The sequence below is a fragment of the Notechis scutatus genome, chromosome 9 (assembly GCF_049901735.1).
Source record: "Notechis scutatus isolate UNSWTSFEM ecotype Mainland chromosome 9, rNotScu1.2, whole genome shotgun sequence".
NCBI lineage: Eukaryota > Metazoa > Chordata > Lepidosauria > Squamata > Elapidae > Notechis > Notechis scutatus.
The window spans coordinates 16,963,026-16,981,417 of NC_142017.1; the positions used below are offsets into that span (position 1 = coordinate 16,963,026).

Consider the following 18,392-nt stretch of genomic DNA (forward strand, 5'->3'; position numbering starts at 1 on the left):
AAAAAAAAAACATGTTGGAATCAGGCTCACCATCCCTAGACCAGCCCCTGAAGAACAGGAGAAGTCCATTACCATTTCCACCACTTCTACTTCAGCCTCGATTCGGAGGTGGTAAAGGAAGACCACCAGGTCCTTCTTCATTTGGATGCTGTTGTCGTCCATTTGGGCAACGGTGAAAATTCGCATTTTGCACTTTCGCCAGACCTGCAGAGGGAAAAAAAACTTTATCTTCTCAGAAATGTTCAGTCCATTCTGCAGAGTCCAGTGAAGTTGGTAAAAGCACGCTTTTATACAAGGGTTGTTTGACAGGTTCATGCAACTGTGCAAATATATGCAGGCCCATAAACGGCATGAGAGATGGTTGTGGCCTAGTGGTTAAGGCACCAGGCCAGAAAGCGAGAGACTGTGAGTTCAAGTCCCATCTTAGCCATGAAAGCCAGTTGGGTGTCTTAGGACCAGTCATGCTCTCTCAGCCCAACTCACTTCACTAGGTTGTTGCTGTGGGAAAAATAGAGGAGGAGGAAGGTGTGTTGGATATGTAATCCACCTTGAGTTATTTATAAAAATAATAAAGGCAGAAAATTTGAATAAACACCTAACTAAATAACTAAAATATACCTCTGGAAAGACAAGTTTCTATACATCCTAAATATATATATTTGTATGTAAGCAAGAACAAGACTACAAACTGATCAGCTTTTTGTAAACACCAACATTTCCATGCTATCCTTCTTTGTACAGATACATGAGTCACAAGACATATATTGTTCCCAATTCCCCACCCATGGGGTGCCCACATCAATCATCTGGACTGTGGGTTACATGGAGAAGTAAGTAAGTCTGGTCACTTTATGTGGGATGGGGAAGAAATCACCGACGTCTCTAATTATAATAAAAACGAGTTTCTTTTTTTGGAACTGTAGCCCAAGAAATACATACAAGTAGTTACAGGATCTCCTGCCTGACCAGGGGGCTGGACTAGAAGACCTCTAAATTCCCTCCCAACTCTGTTATTCAGTATTCTATAGTCCTCAACTTATGACCACAATGGAGCCTGACAATCATAATTACAACCATGATAGTGGTAAAGTGAGCCATGGTATGACTGATCCAACTTTACAATAGTTTTTTGGGCGACTGTCATCAAGCAAACTCCCATGGGGTCTTTAAGCCAATCAATTTATTCACTATGAGATGTGTTCGCCAAAAACCGAAAGTAAATGCAAATTTTTCAGAAGCAGAGGCTGATTTTTGCCCCCCAAAATGTTGTAAACTGAGGTCACGTGACTACAGAGGCTGTAAATTAGCTGCAAATGTGGGCCAGCGGCCAAATGCCCAAAATAGGGTCACATGACTTTGGGGGAGGAGGGGGAAGAGCCTTCAGAACTGGGGAACGGGTTGCATCTTTGAGAAAGGTCTGTTGTAACTTTAAATGGTTCCTAAGCCATTTAAGAACCATTTAAAGCAGTGGCTCAGTTGCTAAGACGCAAAGCTTGTCGATCAGAAAGGTTGGCAGTATGGCGGTTCGAATCCCTAGCGCCCCGTAGCAGAGTGAGCTCCCGTTACTTGTCCCAACTTCTGCCAACCTAGCAGTTCCAAAGCATGTAAAAATGCAAGTAGAAAAAATAGGGACCACTTTGGTGGGAAGGGAACAGCGTTCCATGCACCTACAAAGGTGTTTAGTCTTGCTGGCCACATGACCACGGAGACGTCTTCAGACAGCGCTGGCTCTTCGGCTTTGTAACAGAGATGAGCACCGCCCCCTAGAGCCGGAAACGACTAGCACATATGTGCGAGGGGAACCTTTACCTTTTAAGCCACTCAAGTCTGTTGACTTCCTATATTCCTATATTCATCATCATACATTTTATGGAGATTTTAAAAAAAAATTATGCATTGACACTGCCTGATTGTTGTCGCCTGATTAAATGTTGCCTTTTTAAAAAAAGAGGTGAATTAACAGCCTGGGAAAGTTGTGAATTTTCTCAACTGTATCAGTCAACATCACTCAATAGATGCTACTAAAGGTTCACCTAGTTCATCCAAGGCAGGCCTAGTAAACTCCAACTAGTTCTTGGCATTCTTACTTTATGCTGTTTGAGGAGAAATGGAAGCAGCATCAACATGCCTCCATCGTGCACGATCCACCACACGTCGATGTTCCCTTCATTGTAACGCTCATGATTGCTGGGATAGAAGGACACATTTTTTGGCACAAGCAAGGCAAGGTGAGCTGCAGTTGTGCAGCGGACGGTGTCTGAAATTAAAAAAAGCAAAGACGTTGTTGCTGAGGCTCAAATCTGGTTGGCTACAGAACTGGACTTTAATTATATCTCAAACTAGATAACCCACTATGCATTGGTCATTGTTTCAGACATATTTCCTTATATGTACAGCGAAACAGAATCACCATGTAGGGGTAGGCAAAAATACAGTGGAAAGAAGAGAGACTTCTGACTTCCTGCTGGCTTCCCATTGTTCCCTGTGGGAAGCTAGTAGGGAGCATTAGAAATGATTGTCATTAATCATGATAGTACAGTAACACTGAAGCAGCCACAACTTTGCCAAATTTCAATGCCATGGGAGGCATGCTCCTAGATTTTGGACACATTCTATAAGGTGGCTCTTGTGAGATATGTTGGTTTAAAAATTATTGCCCCATGATGCGCCATTTTATCCCACCGAAGATAACAATCAGATACAAGAGTGTTAATAGTAGATATAGTAGATATGATCCCTGATTGGTTGAGAATACTGGAAGAAGGACAGAACTGGAAGGAAATGATCACCACCAAATCTCTGTTGAGTACAGAGTGACAAGTAGGCTGCACAAAGTTAAGAGGTAGGTAAAAGGACTGAAGAATGTTGGTGCAATGCTTCCAAACCAACAGAACAAAAAATAGTATAGTTGGTAAACCTAACTAATATTTTAAAGACACAAAAATAATGTTGCATGAATTTCAAATTGGCAATGCTATTAATCAGGAAGTGTATAATTCTAGCACAGAATAAATATTTGGCACCTTGGCTCTAACAGGAAAATCTAAGCAAAGTCCAAAGAAACTCTGATCTATCATTGCAGTCAATCCATGTTGACAAATCTGAGTTACTCAAAATAATATCCTAACTTAATAAACAGTAATTTCCACACTTCTTAAAAATAAAATTGTAAAACTTCACATAAACTAATAATAATTGACATAGACTGACACTGAGAACAGCCCCTTGTTGGATTTTAGCTATAGTATCCCAAGATTATTCTGTGCCCCCTTGTTTCTTGAACTATTAGTTTTAGTTTTAGTTCCTAAAACTATTAAGAAATGATGAAGTAAGAAAGGATACATAAGATTTAGGAAGAATTCCACATACAGAAACTCTTTCTACAGGCAGATGGAAATTTTTAGTAAGATTAAAGTCCATCCAAATCAGAGTTTTCGATAGAAATCCTTGCAAACTCACAACAGTATCGAAGTCCTTCTTTTGAGAACAGAACAGCCTTATTTTGAATTTTAAATAATAAATTTTACACACACTACTACTCACCACAGGAAACAGTGCTTGAATCATGCTTGAGAAAGAAAACAAACCAAGAAGAATGCTAACCAACATCCTTTGAACTTACCTATAAAGGTTTTCCAAGCTCTAGGATCTTCACTCTGCCTCCAGCCATAGGGCCACCCCAAAACCACAGTGTTGTGCTTCATGCCACCTAATCCACAGGACTGTATCAAGTGGGAAATGCCATCACGGACTTTATTAGCTACAACAACTTGGCAAAATCCTTTGACCTTCTCAATCTCAATCATATTCTTGATGGTCTGGAAGGCAACCAAGCAGATCCAAAGGTCATCATTATGGGAAGCTGGCCAGAAGACCATTAAAAACACAAAGATCTGTCCCTTTTACAGATGATAAATCAAGATGCATTTTAGAAATACCTCTTGAAAGTCCACTGATGCAGAGAGTTTAAGCCAGTGCATGTTTAAAGAAGATTATTTAGTCACAATAGAATGGGAAGAAATTAAATTGAATGCAGATTGCATGAAGACCCCTCAGCGAAGTGAATTGTGCTCATGATATTATAATGTAGAACCTAGAATAACAGGGTTGGAAGGGACCTTGGAGGTCTTCTAGTCCAACCCCCTGCTTAGGCAGGAAACTCTATACCATTCCAGACAAATGGCTGTCCAATCTCTTCTTCAAAACCTCCAGTGATGGACAACTTCTGGAAGTATGCTGTTCCACTGATTAATTGTTCTCACTATCGGGAAATGTCTCTTTAATTCTAGATTGGATCTCTCTTTAATGGTCTTCCACCCATTACTTCTCATCCTGCCCAGAGGTATTTTGGATAATAAGTTGACCTCTCCTCTGTGACAGCTCCTCAAGTACTGGAAGACTGCTATCATGCCACCCCTAGTTCTTCTCTTTGTTAGACTAAACATAACTAGTTCCCTCAATCATTCATTGCATAGTTTAGCCTCCAATCCCCTAATCATCTTGGTTGCTCTTCTCTGCAATCTTTCTAGGGTCTCAACGTCATTTTTTGTCTCATGGTGACCAGAATTGGAAGCAGGTGTGGTAGAAAAATCAATTAATAGAAGCTTGTTCCTCTTTGTCCTCTGAAATTACACCACAAATACTGTACCTGTGGCAGTTCCTAGATGAAATACTCAGCTTAGGGTATTAATAAGTCCGGCTGCAGTAGCTTTGACAGCTCATTTCTGACAAAATTAAAACTATATATTCCCCCACCATTAATTACTTAACATGTATCCAATCCAAAGTAATGTTTAAAACTAAAATAAACATGTCTTTAACCAATGACATCTTGCTTTCATTGCAGCAACCCAAAATTTAGTTACTGCACACAGAATGAATGGTTTGAAGTGCTGCAAGAGTAGTTCATATAAAATTTATGAGGGTGGTTGGTTGATATGCCACTGATTTTTTCAGGAGACTCCCTGAGCAGTTTTGCTTTGGGGTTGTTGGGTTTTTTTGTTTTTGTTTTGGAAGTCTTGTAAACATTTCAGTCCAAGATCCCAGGCGATAAAATCCTTCACACCTGGTTTCACCAAGGCTCACCTGTTCAGCTGCCTGAGCCTCTCCATAACTTTCCAGAAAGTTACCCTGTATGGCAGTTCCTACAATAGTCAACCCTTTCCCGGCTTTTAGTTGTGATGCGAATGTCAAGAGTCTGGGGTATTTCACATGCAAATCCTCATCCAGCTTCAGCAGCACCAATAATTGGGGTCTACAGAAGGAAGAAAAGGAAGTGAATTTTAAGAGACAGAGGTCCTGCCCTCCAACAACAAACTGGAATCAATTAAGCCACTCTATAGAGCAGGGGTCCCCAACCACCGGTACCGGTCCGTGGAACAAATCCTACCGGGCCGCTGGTATGCTGGGCGCCGCCATCTTGTTTTGATGAAAAAGTGCTTCCGGTGAGCTTTTCTGGGTAGAAAGCTCACCGGAAGCACTTTTTCATCAAAACAAGATGGCGGCGCCCAGCGCTTCCGGTGAGCTTTTCCAAGGTCCCTTCCAACTCTGTTATTCTATGTTCTAAGATTTGGTCACAGCCAGATCCAATGCAAAGAGGGCACTGATTCCGTTTCTATATTTATGTTCTTAGGGTCCCTCAAAGTTTAGCAACTGCAAAAAAAATCGGCCTTCAAAGAGAAGTTGACTGTCTAATTTTGAATCACAGAGAAGTGGTGGCGAAATCAGAAATGCATTGACTTCCCCATGGGGAGGGGAAAACTTACACAACACTTACATTAAATTGAAAGAACCCACCTCCAGTTCTTGGTATGGGGAGGACCTTCTTCCAATCTCAGCAACGCGTACCGGGCAGCACTTAGAGAGAGACCCCGAATCCCATCACCCCATTCCTTCTCTGCCCTAGTAAAAAGAAAAGAGTGTCAGAATTGTTGGAGAAAAGCAGGCAGAGTCTTCCAATATTTGAGGAGGGGCTGCCACAGCGAGGAGGAAGGGGTCAAGCTATTTTCTAAAGCGCCTGTAGGCCAGACAAGGAATAATGGATGGAAACTGAACAAGGAGAGATTCAACCTGGAAATAAGGAGGAATTTTCTGACAGTGAGAACAATCCACCCATGGAACAGAAGTTGCCCTCGGAAGTTGTGGGAATGCCATCACTTGAGACCTTCAAGAAGAGATTGGACTGCCATTTGTCAGAAATGGTGTAGGGTCTCCCGCTTGGGCTGGCGGTTGGACTAGATGACCTATAAGGTCCCTTCCAACTCTGATTATCTGTTATCTGTTATAGCTTGGGGTGGCGTTAAATGCATCATCAGCTTAGAGTCATTACATTGCCACAAACAGTCCAAGCTCAAGCCCTCCTGAATTCCAATGACCCTTATCTGCAGCCAATTTAGTAAGTCAACTTTAGTTGACCAGGTTCTTGTGTTTAGACTTGAAACGCAAGTCTGTGCTGCAATGCAAAATTATTCTGATCCTTTGCACTGACAGAATGCAATCGATCCAGGACGCTCTTCTTTTTCAGATATCCAATACAGATAGTCCTCAACTTATGTCTAGTCACTTTGTGATCATTCAAAATTCTGATTTACCTACCTTGGGAGTTCTAATGTTTTAAAGTTTTTATGCTAGCTTCCCCTCTCCCCCTCAGAGGTGGTATTCAGCAGGTTCTGACCAGTTCTGGAGAACCGGTAGCAGAAATTTTGAGTAGTCCGGAGAACCGGCAAATCCCACCTCTGACTGGAGATTTTACACTATCCTTCCCCTGCCACGCCCACCAAGCCACGCCCACAGTACCGGTAGTAAAAAAAATTGAATCCCACCACTGCTCCCCCTGTAGACACATTATTTCCAGGGAAGCACCAATTAAAACAAATTTCACACCTTCACCAATGCTGACAGGGCAAGCTACGATATATAAAGAAGAAGCAAACCCCACACTCACTCACACTGATGATATTAGATAGTCAAGTAATGAAATGTCTGCAAGAGAACAAGCAAGAAGTACAAAATGGCTTCCAAGCTGACGCAAGTTCAGAGAACACCAAAAGCTACACAGGTGTCTTGCTGTCCAGGTATAAATCTTAGAATGCCCTTTTGCTGGCAACACCTTGAAGAAGCTGGAGTTTCAAAATCTCTAGACCAGGGGTGTCTAACCTGGGCCACTTTAAAACCCGTGGACTTCAATTCCCTGTTGGCTGGGGAATTCTAGAAGATGAAGTCCACAAGCTGCCAAGGTTGGACATCCATGGTCTAGATCAGGGTTGTCAAACTCACGCTGTCATGGCATTGTCACGTGACATATTGCGACTTTTTTCCCTTTCACTAAACTGGGTGTGGGTGTGGCCAGTGTGTGATGCATCCGGCCCACAAATTTGACATCCCTGGTATAGATGGAACTAGTTGGGGCTTAGATGCCCAGTTTTACAATTTTATCCCTCCATCTACCTTAAATCAAATTATTTTCATTATAAATTTACTTACCCCTGATACTCAATGTACTTGTAGATCATGCCAGCAATGAGCATGGCCACTAAAGCATAATACCAGGAGGAGATGAACATCAGGGCAAGACAGATACTCATCCCTAAGAAGGACAGGGCCCTAAGAAAATAAAACTCAAAATGTCAACAGGCTAAAAAACAGGAAATTAACATTGGCTACATGGTATAAAGAGAACTTGTGTCAAATATTTTATATGTGGTATCTTCCTCCAGCAAGGCTGGCTAAAATGCTTAGAAAATTGTCACCGAAATGTTGGAAATGTAAGCAAGTACCAGGCACATAGTAGCATATGTGGTAGATGTGAAAACATGCAAGGAAATATTGGCGACAGATTGAAAAGTGGTTAGAACAAATAGTGGGACAACATATAGAATTTAAGCCAGCATTATTCTTATTAGGAATTACAGCTGAGGGCGACAGCAAAGAATCAACTATTTTAATATTACACATTCTAACAGCAGCAAGAATGGTATACGCCCAACCATGGAAGAATGAACACACACCCTTGGAAAGATAGATAATTAAAAAAATATTGGTTTGCACAGAATTAGATAGATTAACTCTAGAATTAAAAAAACAAAGGGGAAAACAGAATACTACAATACATGGAATAGATTCCACCGATGGTTGGAAGCGAGAGGAGGAAGTGGAAACACAAAATAGCTAGGATAAACAGACCCAGAATATGACACTATAGATGAATCAAAATGAATATTGTGGTCAAAATAATTGTAACAAAATTAGTAACGTACAAATAATATGTTGGTTAGTTGTTTCTACAATTTAGTATGTAAGGCAGAGGAACGCCAGGATGCTTGCACTGTATTCGATATTTATATATGTAAAAAAATGTGTGTGTGTGTGTGTGTGTGTGTGTGAATAAGTTATGAGGGCTGGTTCCATACATACAAGTATTTCTTGAAGAATGACAGCTAGAAGGATGAAAAGATTCCAGAGAATCTGGTGTTGATGGCAATGCACGATTGTGCAGTCTCTGCAACAGCTTAGTTACGTATTCAGGTTGAAGATATTATCAATATGACACAATAAGGTATGAAACCAGGCCAGAGAGACACAATAGGCCAACAGACATTTTCCAAGCACTTCTGGTTTCACAAATTCTCAAGTGTTTGGGGCTTTTGACTTGTAACATTTCATGATCACGAAGACAATTTTAGAAGCAACTCTTCACCTAGCTCATTTACTCAAAAAACTCTTACCAGTGGTAATACTTAAATCTGGGCCGCCAGTTTGGAGTTCTTAAGAGAGTCTGCACTGCGCAGGCCAGGTTGACAAACAGGTAGCACATTAGGAAAAACCTAATTTGGGATGACAAAGAGGAAGAAAGAGGAGAAAGGATCATTGCATGAAAGTTGGCAGTTGCCCTTTTCTTCATTCTGAATTTCATTTTAACATCTTTTTGCTTTCTGGGGCATCTTATTGTTGCAACTCCTGCTATCCACTATTTGTAGCCAGGATTTCTGAAGGATATGGTCAGAAATGCCAAGATGGCAATAACAGTGTGATTTTCCATGTGTGATTAAAAAACACAACGAAGCCTCAACCACATCACTCTGGTGCCATCTTGACTTTGTTAACATACCCTGCAGATGTTCCTCACTTGCCATGAAAATGCAGGAAAGGAAAACAATTGAGGAATGAAAAAGTCTTCTAAGTTACTAACTATTAGATTTGTTCGAAGACTGTCACAACGATAATGAGCAATAACTGCTTGAGAAATAATTGCAGTAATAGACAAGATTCCTCTTGTTTAACAGTGATGTATCAGAATCAACGCTAGGTGGCAGTCGAAAACTGTCTTCTGCAATAGGGCTGCAAAAGAATAAAAATACAAATCTATTTATTTTGATTGCAAAATTTTGTGGTACTTTTAAAGTGTATCCCAGGAAACATCCAGAGACATACTGAGAATGTCCCTAGTTGTTTCTTCAATATAGCTGATGTTCCTTTGCAATTGGGCAGCCCCTAGACTAGAAATGACTCTTCCAGACAGCCTATGTGCCATAGATATTAAGTAATATTTGTCTTTAATAAAGCAAAATCTAGTAATAAGGTCTGAAATCTCACAAGGCTGCCACATCTCATGAACATCACAGTTCTGGCGTGAGCTGTCGAGAGATTTTGCGTGAGAAGGCCGACATCTAATGAAATGTTGGCCTTCACTCAAGTTCTCAGTCACTTTTAAATTCCAGTTTTTATTTTTTTTTTGAAGCTGCTGGCACCAAAAAAAGTTTCTCAGTATTTATATCAAGTTTCTTCAGCCTAGATTCCTCCAGATGCATCAGTTCAAGCCCTATAATTCCTACTCCAGAGGAGTAGAAATGATAAAGAATGAACAATCTTCTAGATGTTGATGGAGATTCTCAATCATCCAAGTCATGCTTTTCCAAAGGCTACTGGACTTCCTTGTTATTCAAGAGGGGAAAAACCAAGAAAGTCCCATTGCCTTTGGAAAAACACCTTTGGGACCAATCTTCTAGAAGTTGGGAACTTACCAATGGCCTGGTAGCATATTCTCAACTTTAATTCCCATCATATTCCAAAAACTAAGCTAGGTAAAGGTAAAGGTTCCCCTTGCACATACACGCTAGTCCTTTCCGGCTCTAGGGGGCGGTGCTCATCTCCGTTACAAAGCCAAAGAGCCAGCACTGTCCAAAGACGTGTCCGTGGTCATGTGGCCGGCATGACTAAATGCCGAAGGCACACGGAACGCTGTTACCTTCCCACCAAAGTGGTCCCTATTTTTCTACTTGCACTTTTTACATGCTTTCGTACTGCTAGGTTGGCAGAAGCTGGGACAAGTAACGGTGTTGTAATGACGAGGCAGTCGAGTTGTTTGATCATGAACAACTGAATCATGATAATCTTTATTGGAGTCTAGTCTTGCATTTATACACATTTTTAGTTATCCTCCATCATTGGTTAACTTTGGCTACTGCTTAACTTTCGTTACTGTTTAGCACAGTAATTAACACAATTAATTATCTCTAGTTAAAGTCTAACGTATGTTTACTTCCTCTCTCTAATCCTCCTTTAGATTAGTGACTTTGTTTGCCTGAGTTGTATTTGCTTGGAAACATTCTTTATCTGAGGTTTGCCATCTGAGATTGGAACATTCCTGCAATTACAAACTCTACATAATGGGAGCTCACTTACGTGGTGCTAGGGATTCAAACCATTGAACTGCCGATCTTTCTGATCGACAAGCTCAGTGTCTTAGCCACTGACCCACCGCGTCCCAAAATAACCCTAAGCTACATCACCCCATAAAAACATTCTGAGCTTCTCCAAGAGCGAAAGAAAAAAGAGGCTATTTCAACCTCTTCCATCTCCACTCAATTTTGACAAACTTTCAAAATTTTCAACTCAGCTCAAAGGAGAAAACTTCCATGGAATTACAAATCTGGACTATGCATGGTGTGCTTTGTCAGAAGGCCAAAAGACCTCCCCCACCCCCAATCTAAAAACCAACATTTTACAAACTTACATAGAAAGAATGGGGGCCACCATATCAAGGGAGGCAATTAGAATACCGAGCTCGGCTATCAGGGCTGTGAGTAGAAGAGCCCAGGTTGGTTCTCCGTTCGCCTTTCCATGGCCAAACACCTGGTTGTTGTTTTTTTATAAAAAAAGGGAAAGGGGGGAAGGAGAGAGAAACAGAGACTGAAGAACAAACATATTTTGTATGTCATCGTTTCATGATGAGTCATAAGGAACTGGTTGGTTTCATCTTCCGTTTGGGCAAAACAGTTGCTTCCTCCTCACTTCTGAGAGAAACATCTGTGTTCTCTATTCTTCGTTTGGTACCCTAGGCATTTGAGAATTAGTTTCATACTCAGGAGTATGACAACTTCCCTTGGCTTCGGTTCCAGAAGGTATTGTCTCACCGTCTTTAGCTCAGCCTCAATGAGAATTTAGTCTAGGCTAAAGCCACATAAACCCAACATATGGATACGGTGCTGAGCTTTGGACAGAAAATCAATCCAAATTACAGAGCGGCTGCTTCTGATTGCAAGGGTTCAGCATCTGTTTCCATCCACACAATGATTTCCAACATCGAGCTACAATATGTTTCTCTTTCCCAGGGCCAGCTTAATAAGCATATCTGGGAGTCAGGGCAAGTACGGGAAAATAAGTTCTGAATGAAAGCTGTTGTAAGTCAGAAGATCACAAACCCTGGAGATGGATGTCGAAGTGCCTTCAAGTCAGAACTATATTATCTTGCAAAATCTGCCAGGTGATGTCTAGTTGCAAAATTAATTTGAGCTAATTAATTAATTAATTTAATTTAATTAATTAATTTGCAAATGGGCTCCCCTGTTTGCTCTCTGTTCAGCATTTGGGTTATTTTCATGCCAATTACACATTTTCCAAAAGCAACGGAAGTGCAAATTCTCAAGATCAAACATTCTAGGGATCTCCTTTTTTTTCCCAGGGAGTTTCTGCATCATCTAATTCCATGCATCAAATTATTCCAACTTTCGCTCTTAAAAAAAAAAAAGGACTAACCCTGAGGAATGGGATAATGTTGTCTTTGGCAATCGCTTGAAGGAGGCGTGGAGCTCCAGTGAGGCTCTGCAAGCCTGCTCCACAGGTGGAGAAGAAGGACCCAATCACTATGACCCATGGCGTGGGCCAGGCCAGGGTGCCCACCACTAAGTTCTTGTTCACGGCATCACCATACCTGTGAGGAGAGAATTCGTTTATTTAAAAAGAGACTTGAAGTTGTTTGGCATTTCCATCTGATGTTCAATTATCTTTCTAAGGAGAAGTCAACTTGCTCTTCACATCAAGCAGGGGTTTTCAAACTTTTTCAGACCATGAAACATGTTAACACCAAAAATAATCCCAGAAACCTTCAATCATATATACACACACTGCCTACATCTTCCTTCTCCTTCTTTCTTTCCTTTCTTTCCTTTCTTCTTTCTTTCTTTCTTTCTTTCTTTCTTTCTTTCTTTCTTTCTTTCTTTCTTTCTTTCTTTCTTTCTTTCTTTCTTTCTTTCTTTCTTTCTTTCTTTCTGTCTGTCTTTTTCTTTTCTTTCTCTCTCCCTCTTTCTCCCTCCTTCCCTCCCTCCCTTTTTCTCCTTTCCTTCTCCTCCTTTCTCGCCCATCCTTCCACCTCTTCTTCCTCCTCCTCCTCCTGGTCATCACCACCATTACCACCCCTTATTCTCTCCTAGAACCTTTATTCTCTCCTAAAAATCCCTCACAAAAAGGAACAGTAACCAAACTATGTAAAGGTTAGCATGATCTCATAATATAAAATGCTGAAATTGGGTTGGAGAGATTATAGTGAAGGTCATCACTTAACCACAGGGTTCAACTTTGGGCCAGGTGCTGTCTCTCGGCCCAGCCTACTACACAGAGTTAGCGATGTATATTGTATTAAACTCTTAGAGAAAAGGCAGAATATAAATACAAGACACAAGCAAAAGAACAGCAGAAGAGGTGGTCTTTTTATTAGAGTTTTGCAAAGTAGCCTCAGCCTTTTAAGTTGCCAAAAAAACTATTCTTAGGAACCAGATAAATACCATTTTATTCTTAGACCACACAGGGGCAGGATTCACAGCCTTTAAAGCTGGCAACTTGATAGCAATGGTAATGTCTAAAAGTTCCCATTCTCTCCATTTAAGAATGTAAGATAATACCAATGTGGCTTAGCCACTTTCACCCCCTCCCCATCTGCTTCCACATTATCTGACAACTATTTCTTGGAAACGTAAAAGTCTACTACTATTTTGCAGAGCTTTGGTTAAATAATAGAAGTGCTGTCCTTGCAAAATGGCTCAAATAGAGACATTCAAGCATATACAAATGCTTCTAATGCAATCATAGAAAGGTATTGGAAGGACATGGCCAATTATGCAAATCCATGCTGACTGAGCAATTCTGGGAGTTCCAGGCGAAACACATCTGGATGGTTCCAGGTGCAAAATATAAATAATGCATGCAAAATAAGTATGGATTATTTGCATGGATTATCCTGCTATGAGCCATCAACCCAGCCATGGGACACCATAGGGCAGTGTTTCTCAACCTTCTCAACTTTAAGATGGGTGGATTTCAACTCCCAAGAAATCCCCAGCCAGTCATGCTGTGAGTTCAGTCTCAGATTAATTCAGAAAGAACAATGCAAATTCTTACTCATCTTTAGACAATTCTGGGTGATTTGGGGCCTGCCAGTATCTCTTGACTTCACCTATCGTAATGTGTACAACACATCCTCTGAGGAAGGACATAATTATTTTTTAAAAGGCTAAATAAATAAAGGGGGGAGGGGAAAGAGACTAGAAAACTGCCTTTTAAAAAAAGGGAAAGTGAGGTTTTAGAGTTTTAGCCATTACTGTACATTTTGTACTTTGAAATCATGCTCTGCTAACAGTCCTGTGTGCTGAAAGCCACTAATGCTTATTAGGGGAAAAATACATTCCATGTAGTTTGTCAAAAAGAAAAATCAGATATCTATTCTGCAAAGGGAAGCATCAATAGCAATCAGAGAAAAAAATTGACTCCCTTCCTTGAAAGGAAAATCTGGAATAATTACTTACTTATCTCTAAGAACAATGCCTTCGATGCAAGCTCCAAACAATAATACACAGCTGAAATCTGTGAGGTGCAAATCAAGGTTAAGAAAGCCAGACTTTTGATGCAATTAATACCTACATTTGTAGCAACCAGGCATAAACATTCCTCTTATAGTAATATAACATAAGAATTCCTCTTCTGCTGTCACAAAAATTGTCAGACTCTGCCAATACAATTTGCAAAGTAAAATAGCAATGATCAGGACAGCACAAAAGTCATCTTGATAATTTCTAAGAGGATGCCATTCTTCTTGTCACACTTTTCTTAACAGCATTTAGTAATGGGTTGAAATTAAATTAAATATATTGGGAGAAATTAAATACACTATAGCACTTAGGGTTAATTACATACATATTCATAACACATAGTAACGAGAATGTCATTTCTTTCCTTCAGCATATCAACAATATTTAAGTCATTGCATCTGGAGAACATGTAGCTCCTTCAAGTCAACTGTAGCAAGAATGGACCACAGTTCCACAACTACTTGACGCACAAAAGGCAATGCAATACTTAGCATCACACCACTGTTGTGTTTGCATAATACTGATAAAAACATGGTGCTTGGTTGGCCTAATGCTGCAGGTGGAATAACGCAGAAAACATTCTCCCTAACACATCTGAGATAGTCACCTAATACCTATTCCTTTTTTGTTGCTCTCCATGTCTACCTTCTAAATGCCCCAAAATGTGACTTCAATAGAATGAGATCACACAAAAACTTGTTCATATGTTTTGTGCAGAAGGAAGAGATTGAGAAAGTGAAAAGTAAGTGCAATAACCCTGGTGGGTACTTAAGACTTTTTATATCTTTGAGAGGGGCAAGAAATACCTTGGAGGTACAAGAACAGGTAAACAAAAAGCACACCTATAGCCAGCAGGAATGCCATCCTTCATTTCAAGGGAACCTTCATGCTAGTCTAATCTTCTTTTTCCTTTCCAAGAGTCAGGGCAGATATTATTATTAGTCAGACCCCAAGAATAAAGCTTCTGAACTACTAAAACCATAACATGTACATTCCTACGTTTAAAGGATACAGACAAGAGATGTGGTGACGATAGCAAGAATAGTTCCCACTGGGATAGATCTCTGGGCATCCTTGAGGTCTCCTGATCGGTTGGAGCCGGCCATGATGCCTTCAAAGGAAAACAAAAAAGGCAGATAGTACTGATACTTCCCAAAATACACCAAAATACATCCAGACACTTCAGTCACTGTATCTTCTCACCAGTCACAGAGGGGAAGAAGATGCCAACCAGGACAGTGAAGGAAGTTGCTATGTCCGCATACACATACAAGTGGAGGTTGTTCTTATTTCCAGCTACATCAGCAGAAGGACAGGCCGCTCTTTCCAGGATCTCGCCTTTCTCCAAGTAATTACCCCAGACATTCTCTAGGATGGTGGAAACAAGACTCATCAGGAATAAATGAAAAAATGAAAATGAAAAACAGATTGTTAGGTTTACTAGGCACCAAGCAAAGTCTATACATACGGTCTAAACTTAGCCAAGGAAGGTTGGTCTTCCTGTCCAGAAGTGAGAAAATTCTTTACAAACATAATAGCTAACAACTATGGTTGATTCCATACTTAAAACTATTAAAATTTGACAAATCACAATGGGGGATAAGACAATCAAGATAGCTGTCGTTACAACAAGAAGTTCCTCCCCTTATGTACACATCAGGGATCTGATGAACACATCAGGAAGTTCCTCCCCAAGTCCTTATCTATCTATCTATCTATCTATCTATCTATCTATCTATCTATCTATCTATCTATCTATCTATCTATCTATCTATCTATCTATCTATCTATCTATCTATCTATCTATCTATCTGGGATCTCCAAACATGGCAACTTTAAGACTTGTGGACATCAATTCCCAGAATTCTGGGAGTTGAAGTCCAGAAATCTTAAAGTGGCTCAGTTTGAAGACCCCAATATATGTAAAAAGGATGAGCTTCAACTGTACAATCACAACCACTATATTTTCTTATTTTTTGAGATTTTGGTATTCTCATATTTCATTGTTGTTGCGCAAATCCAGAGAGGTATATCATTTCCACTTCTTCATCTCCTCCTTCCCCCTATCTTCACTGTATTTGAATCTGAGATTATATAATCTCTTGTACTATACAAGGCACAGCAGACAATGTCTTCATTATCTTTAAATGTAGATTAAGAACCTCCGTACTGTTTAGACCACAAGTAGACAACTTTGGACCTTCATGTTGTTTTGGACCAACAAGGCCAATGACCTGGGGCTATAAAATTGAAACCCAAAACATCTCAAAAGCATGTGGTGGCCCAGCCCTTAACTGACTTGACAATTATTTAATAAGGTTTCTGACTGGAGATTTTAGAGGGAGATGCCAGATGTAGGATCTTCAACCCACAAACCACACGGTCCTTGGTGAGGCATGAGGTAGTATTCAGCAGGTTCTGACCAGTTCTGGAGAACCAGTAGTGGAAATTTTGAGTGGTTCAGAGAACCAGCGAATATCACCTCTGACTGGCCCCGCCCCCATCTATTCTCTATGTCCCGAGTCCCAGCTGATCAGCTGGCTCTTCTTTGGTTGCCCTGCACAGGAGAACGGAGCTGGAAAGCAGGTTAGTAGGGTGGGGAGGGAATGGGGATTTTGCAGTATCCTTTCTCTGCCATGCCCATCAAGCCACACCACGCCCACCAAGCCACGCCCACAGAACCAGTAGTAAAAAAAATTGAATCCCACCACTGTCTTGTACATGGAACGGATGATCTGCAAACTCTGATGTGGTCATCATTGCTCTTACTTCCTCGCCCCCCACCCCAAGTGATGCTATGGGATTTAAGATTACCTTTCAAAATTCCACTTGCAGCTCCTGGGATGCCAACAATCTCAGTCACGTTATTCAAATGAAAATATTCGTCGCAGTGGGCAGAGGTTGTGTTGTAACCCGGGCAAAAGAGGTTGGTGAGATTGGTGGGCACTGTCACATTGTCGACCATCGTTGTTTTGGCACAAATGTCAAACTGGTCCCTTGAAAGAGTCCGATTGCCCAGCATGCACACCCTAGGGAAAAAGGACACCAACATTTTCATCACTTGAAGGTTGGCACATTTCTCTTCAAAGAAAAATATTCCTCCCACTACCCCAACTCTTCTCAAAGAGCTGCCAAAAATGGTTCATTTAAAAAATATGCAAGGATATGTCTTTGTTTCTAATCTTCTCAGACCTCCTTTTGATAAAACATCATGAAGGCAGCAGGAAGAAGACTAAATCCAGCACCTGACTTTCCAAAATAAGTTGCCTGTTTTTCAGAAGGTGAAAAACAGCAACTTTTGCTGATACATGAAAAGAAACTTTTCTCTTAGCTAAATTTAGCCCCTTCATCAGTTTTCAGAGGAAGATTCCAAGTTCTAATATTAGTAACGAGGGTTGGAAAAAAAAATTCTTCTACCCTTTCAAGTTGCATTCTTTTCAATTAAAGTTCCAATTTTGGTTTAGGAATTCAAACATTTTTTTCTATTCCAACCCATCTGAAAGTTACCAGCTTGGAGATACAAATACAATAATATACATTAAGACACAGAGGAGGAAATGTAAAGATTAAACAGACCATAAATTCTATTTTGCATTCCTATATCAGTACACAAAACAACACTGAACATTTATATATGTGAGAGCTTAAAACAATCAAAATAAAAAGAAACAAATGAAAACATTGGACCTTTTCTATGCACTTCCTTTTTTTGTGTTAATATCGCTTTACTATACAACACAAGGCGCACATTATCTGCATATTTATTTATACAGTGTATAAATACCACTGTAAATAAATAAATAACATGCACAAATAATGAAAGATTCCTTCTGAACCTTACTGCTTGTAGGTTTTGCCCTGAGAAACAGATTCTAAGCAGATACCTTAATAATCTGGTAACTTTCCAAGGCTCAGAATCTTTATTGTTTTTACTTCAATACATTTCACAAGGTGAAATAATTCTATATTAATTTAGTGTGAGAAAAACAGTGACACCTCAGTTTTTTAAAAGAAACCACAGGGCCACAAAAGCAAAGCCATCAAATGAAACCCCCACCCCCAAATAATTAATATATTTAGTAGGGAGTAGAATTCCATTGACAGGTTCATTGTCAGGAGCTTCTGCCACTATAGGTAGTCCTTGACTTATGACCACAGTTGACTACCCAAATTTCCAGTTCTTAAATGAACGTTGCCCAATTTAATGACCTTTCTTGTCACAGTTGTTAAGGGAATTGCTACGGTTGTTAAGTT

General features: G+C 40.3%; 1 protein-coding gene across 2 annotated transcripts in view; it reads right to left on the minus strand.

The window, feature by feature from the left end:
* The window catches only part of SLC12A4 (solute carrier family 12 member 4), a 57,978-nt gene that overhangs the window by 5,252 nt on the left and 34,334 nt on the right, over positions 1–18,392 (minus strand). For both annotated transcript variants that reach the window (XM_026672074.2, XM_087971647.1), the window contains exons 8-20: positions 16,953–17,167; positions 15,342–15,506; positions 15,151–15,249; positions 14,076–14,133; positions 12,034–12,208; positions 11,012–11,130; positions 8,724–8,822; positions 7,483–7,602; positions 5,797–5,901; positions 5,086–5,254; positions 3,623–3,818; positions 2,088–2,257; positions 73–204 (exon numbers count right to left, since the gene is read on the minus strand). In XM_026672074.2, the coding sequence (XP_026527859.2) occupies positions 73–204; positions 2,088–2,257; positions 3,623–3,818; positions 5,086–5,254; positions 5,797–5,901; positions 7,483–7,602; positions 8,724–8,822; positions 11,012–11,130; positions 12,034–12,208; positions 14,076–14,133; positions 15,151–15,249; positions 15,342–15,506; positions 16,953–17,167 (1,822 nt within the window). The remainder of the gene's footprint in view (positions 1–72; positions 205–2,087; positions 2,258–3,622; positions 3,819–5,085; positions 5,255–5,796; positions 5,902–7,482; positions 7,603–8,723; positions 8,823–11,011; positions 11,131–12,033; positions 12,209–14,075; positions 14,134–15,150; positions 15,250–15,341; positions 15,507–16,952; positions 17,168–18,392) is intronic.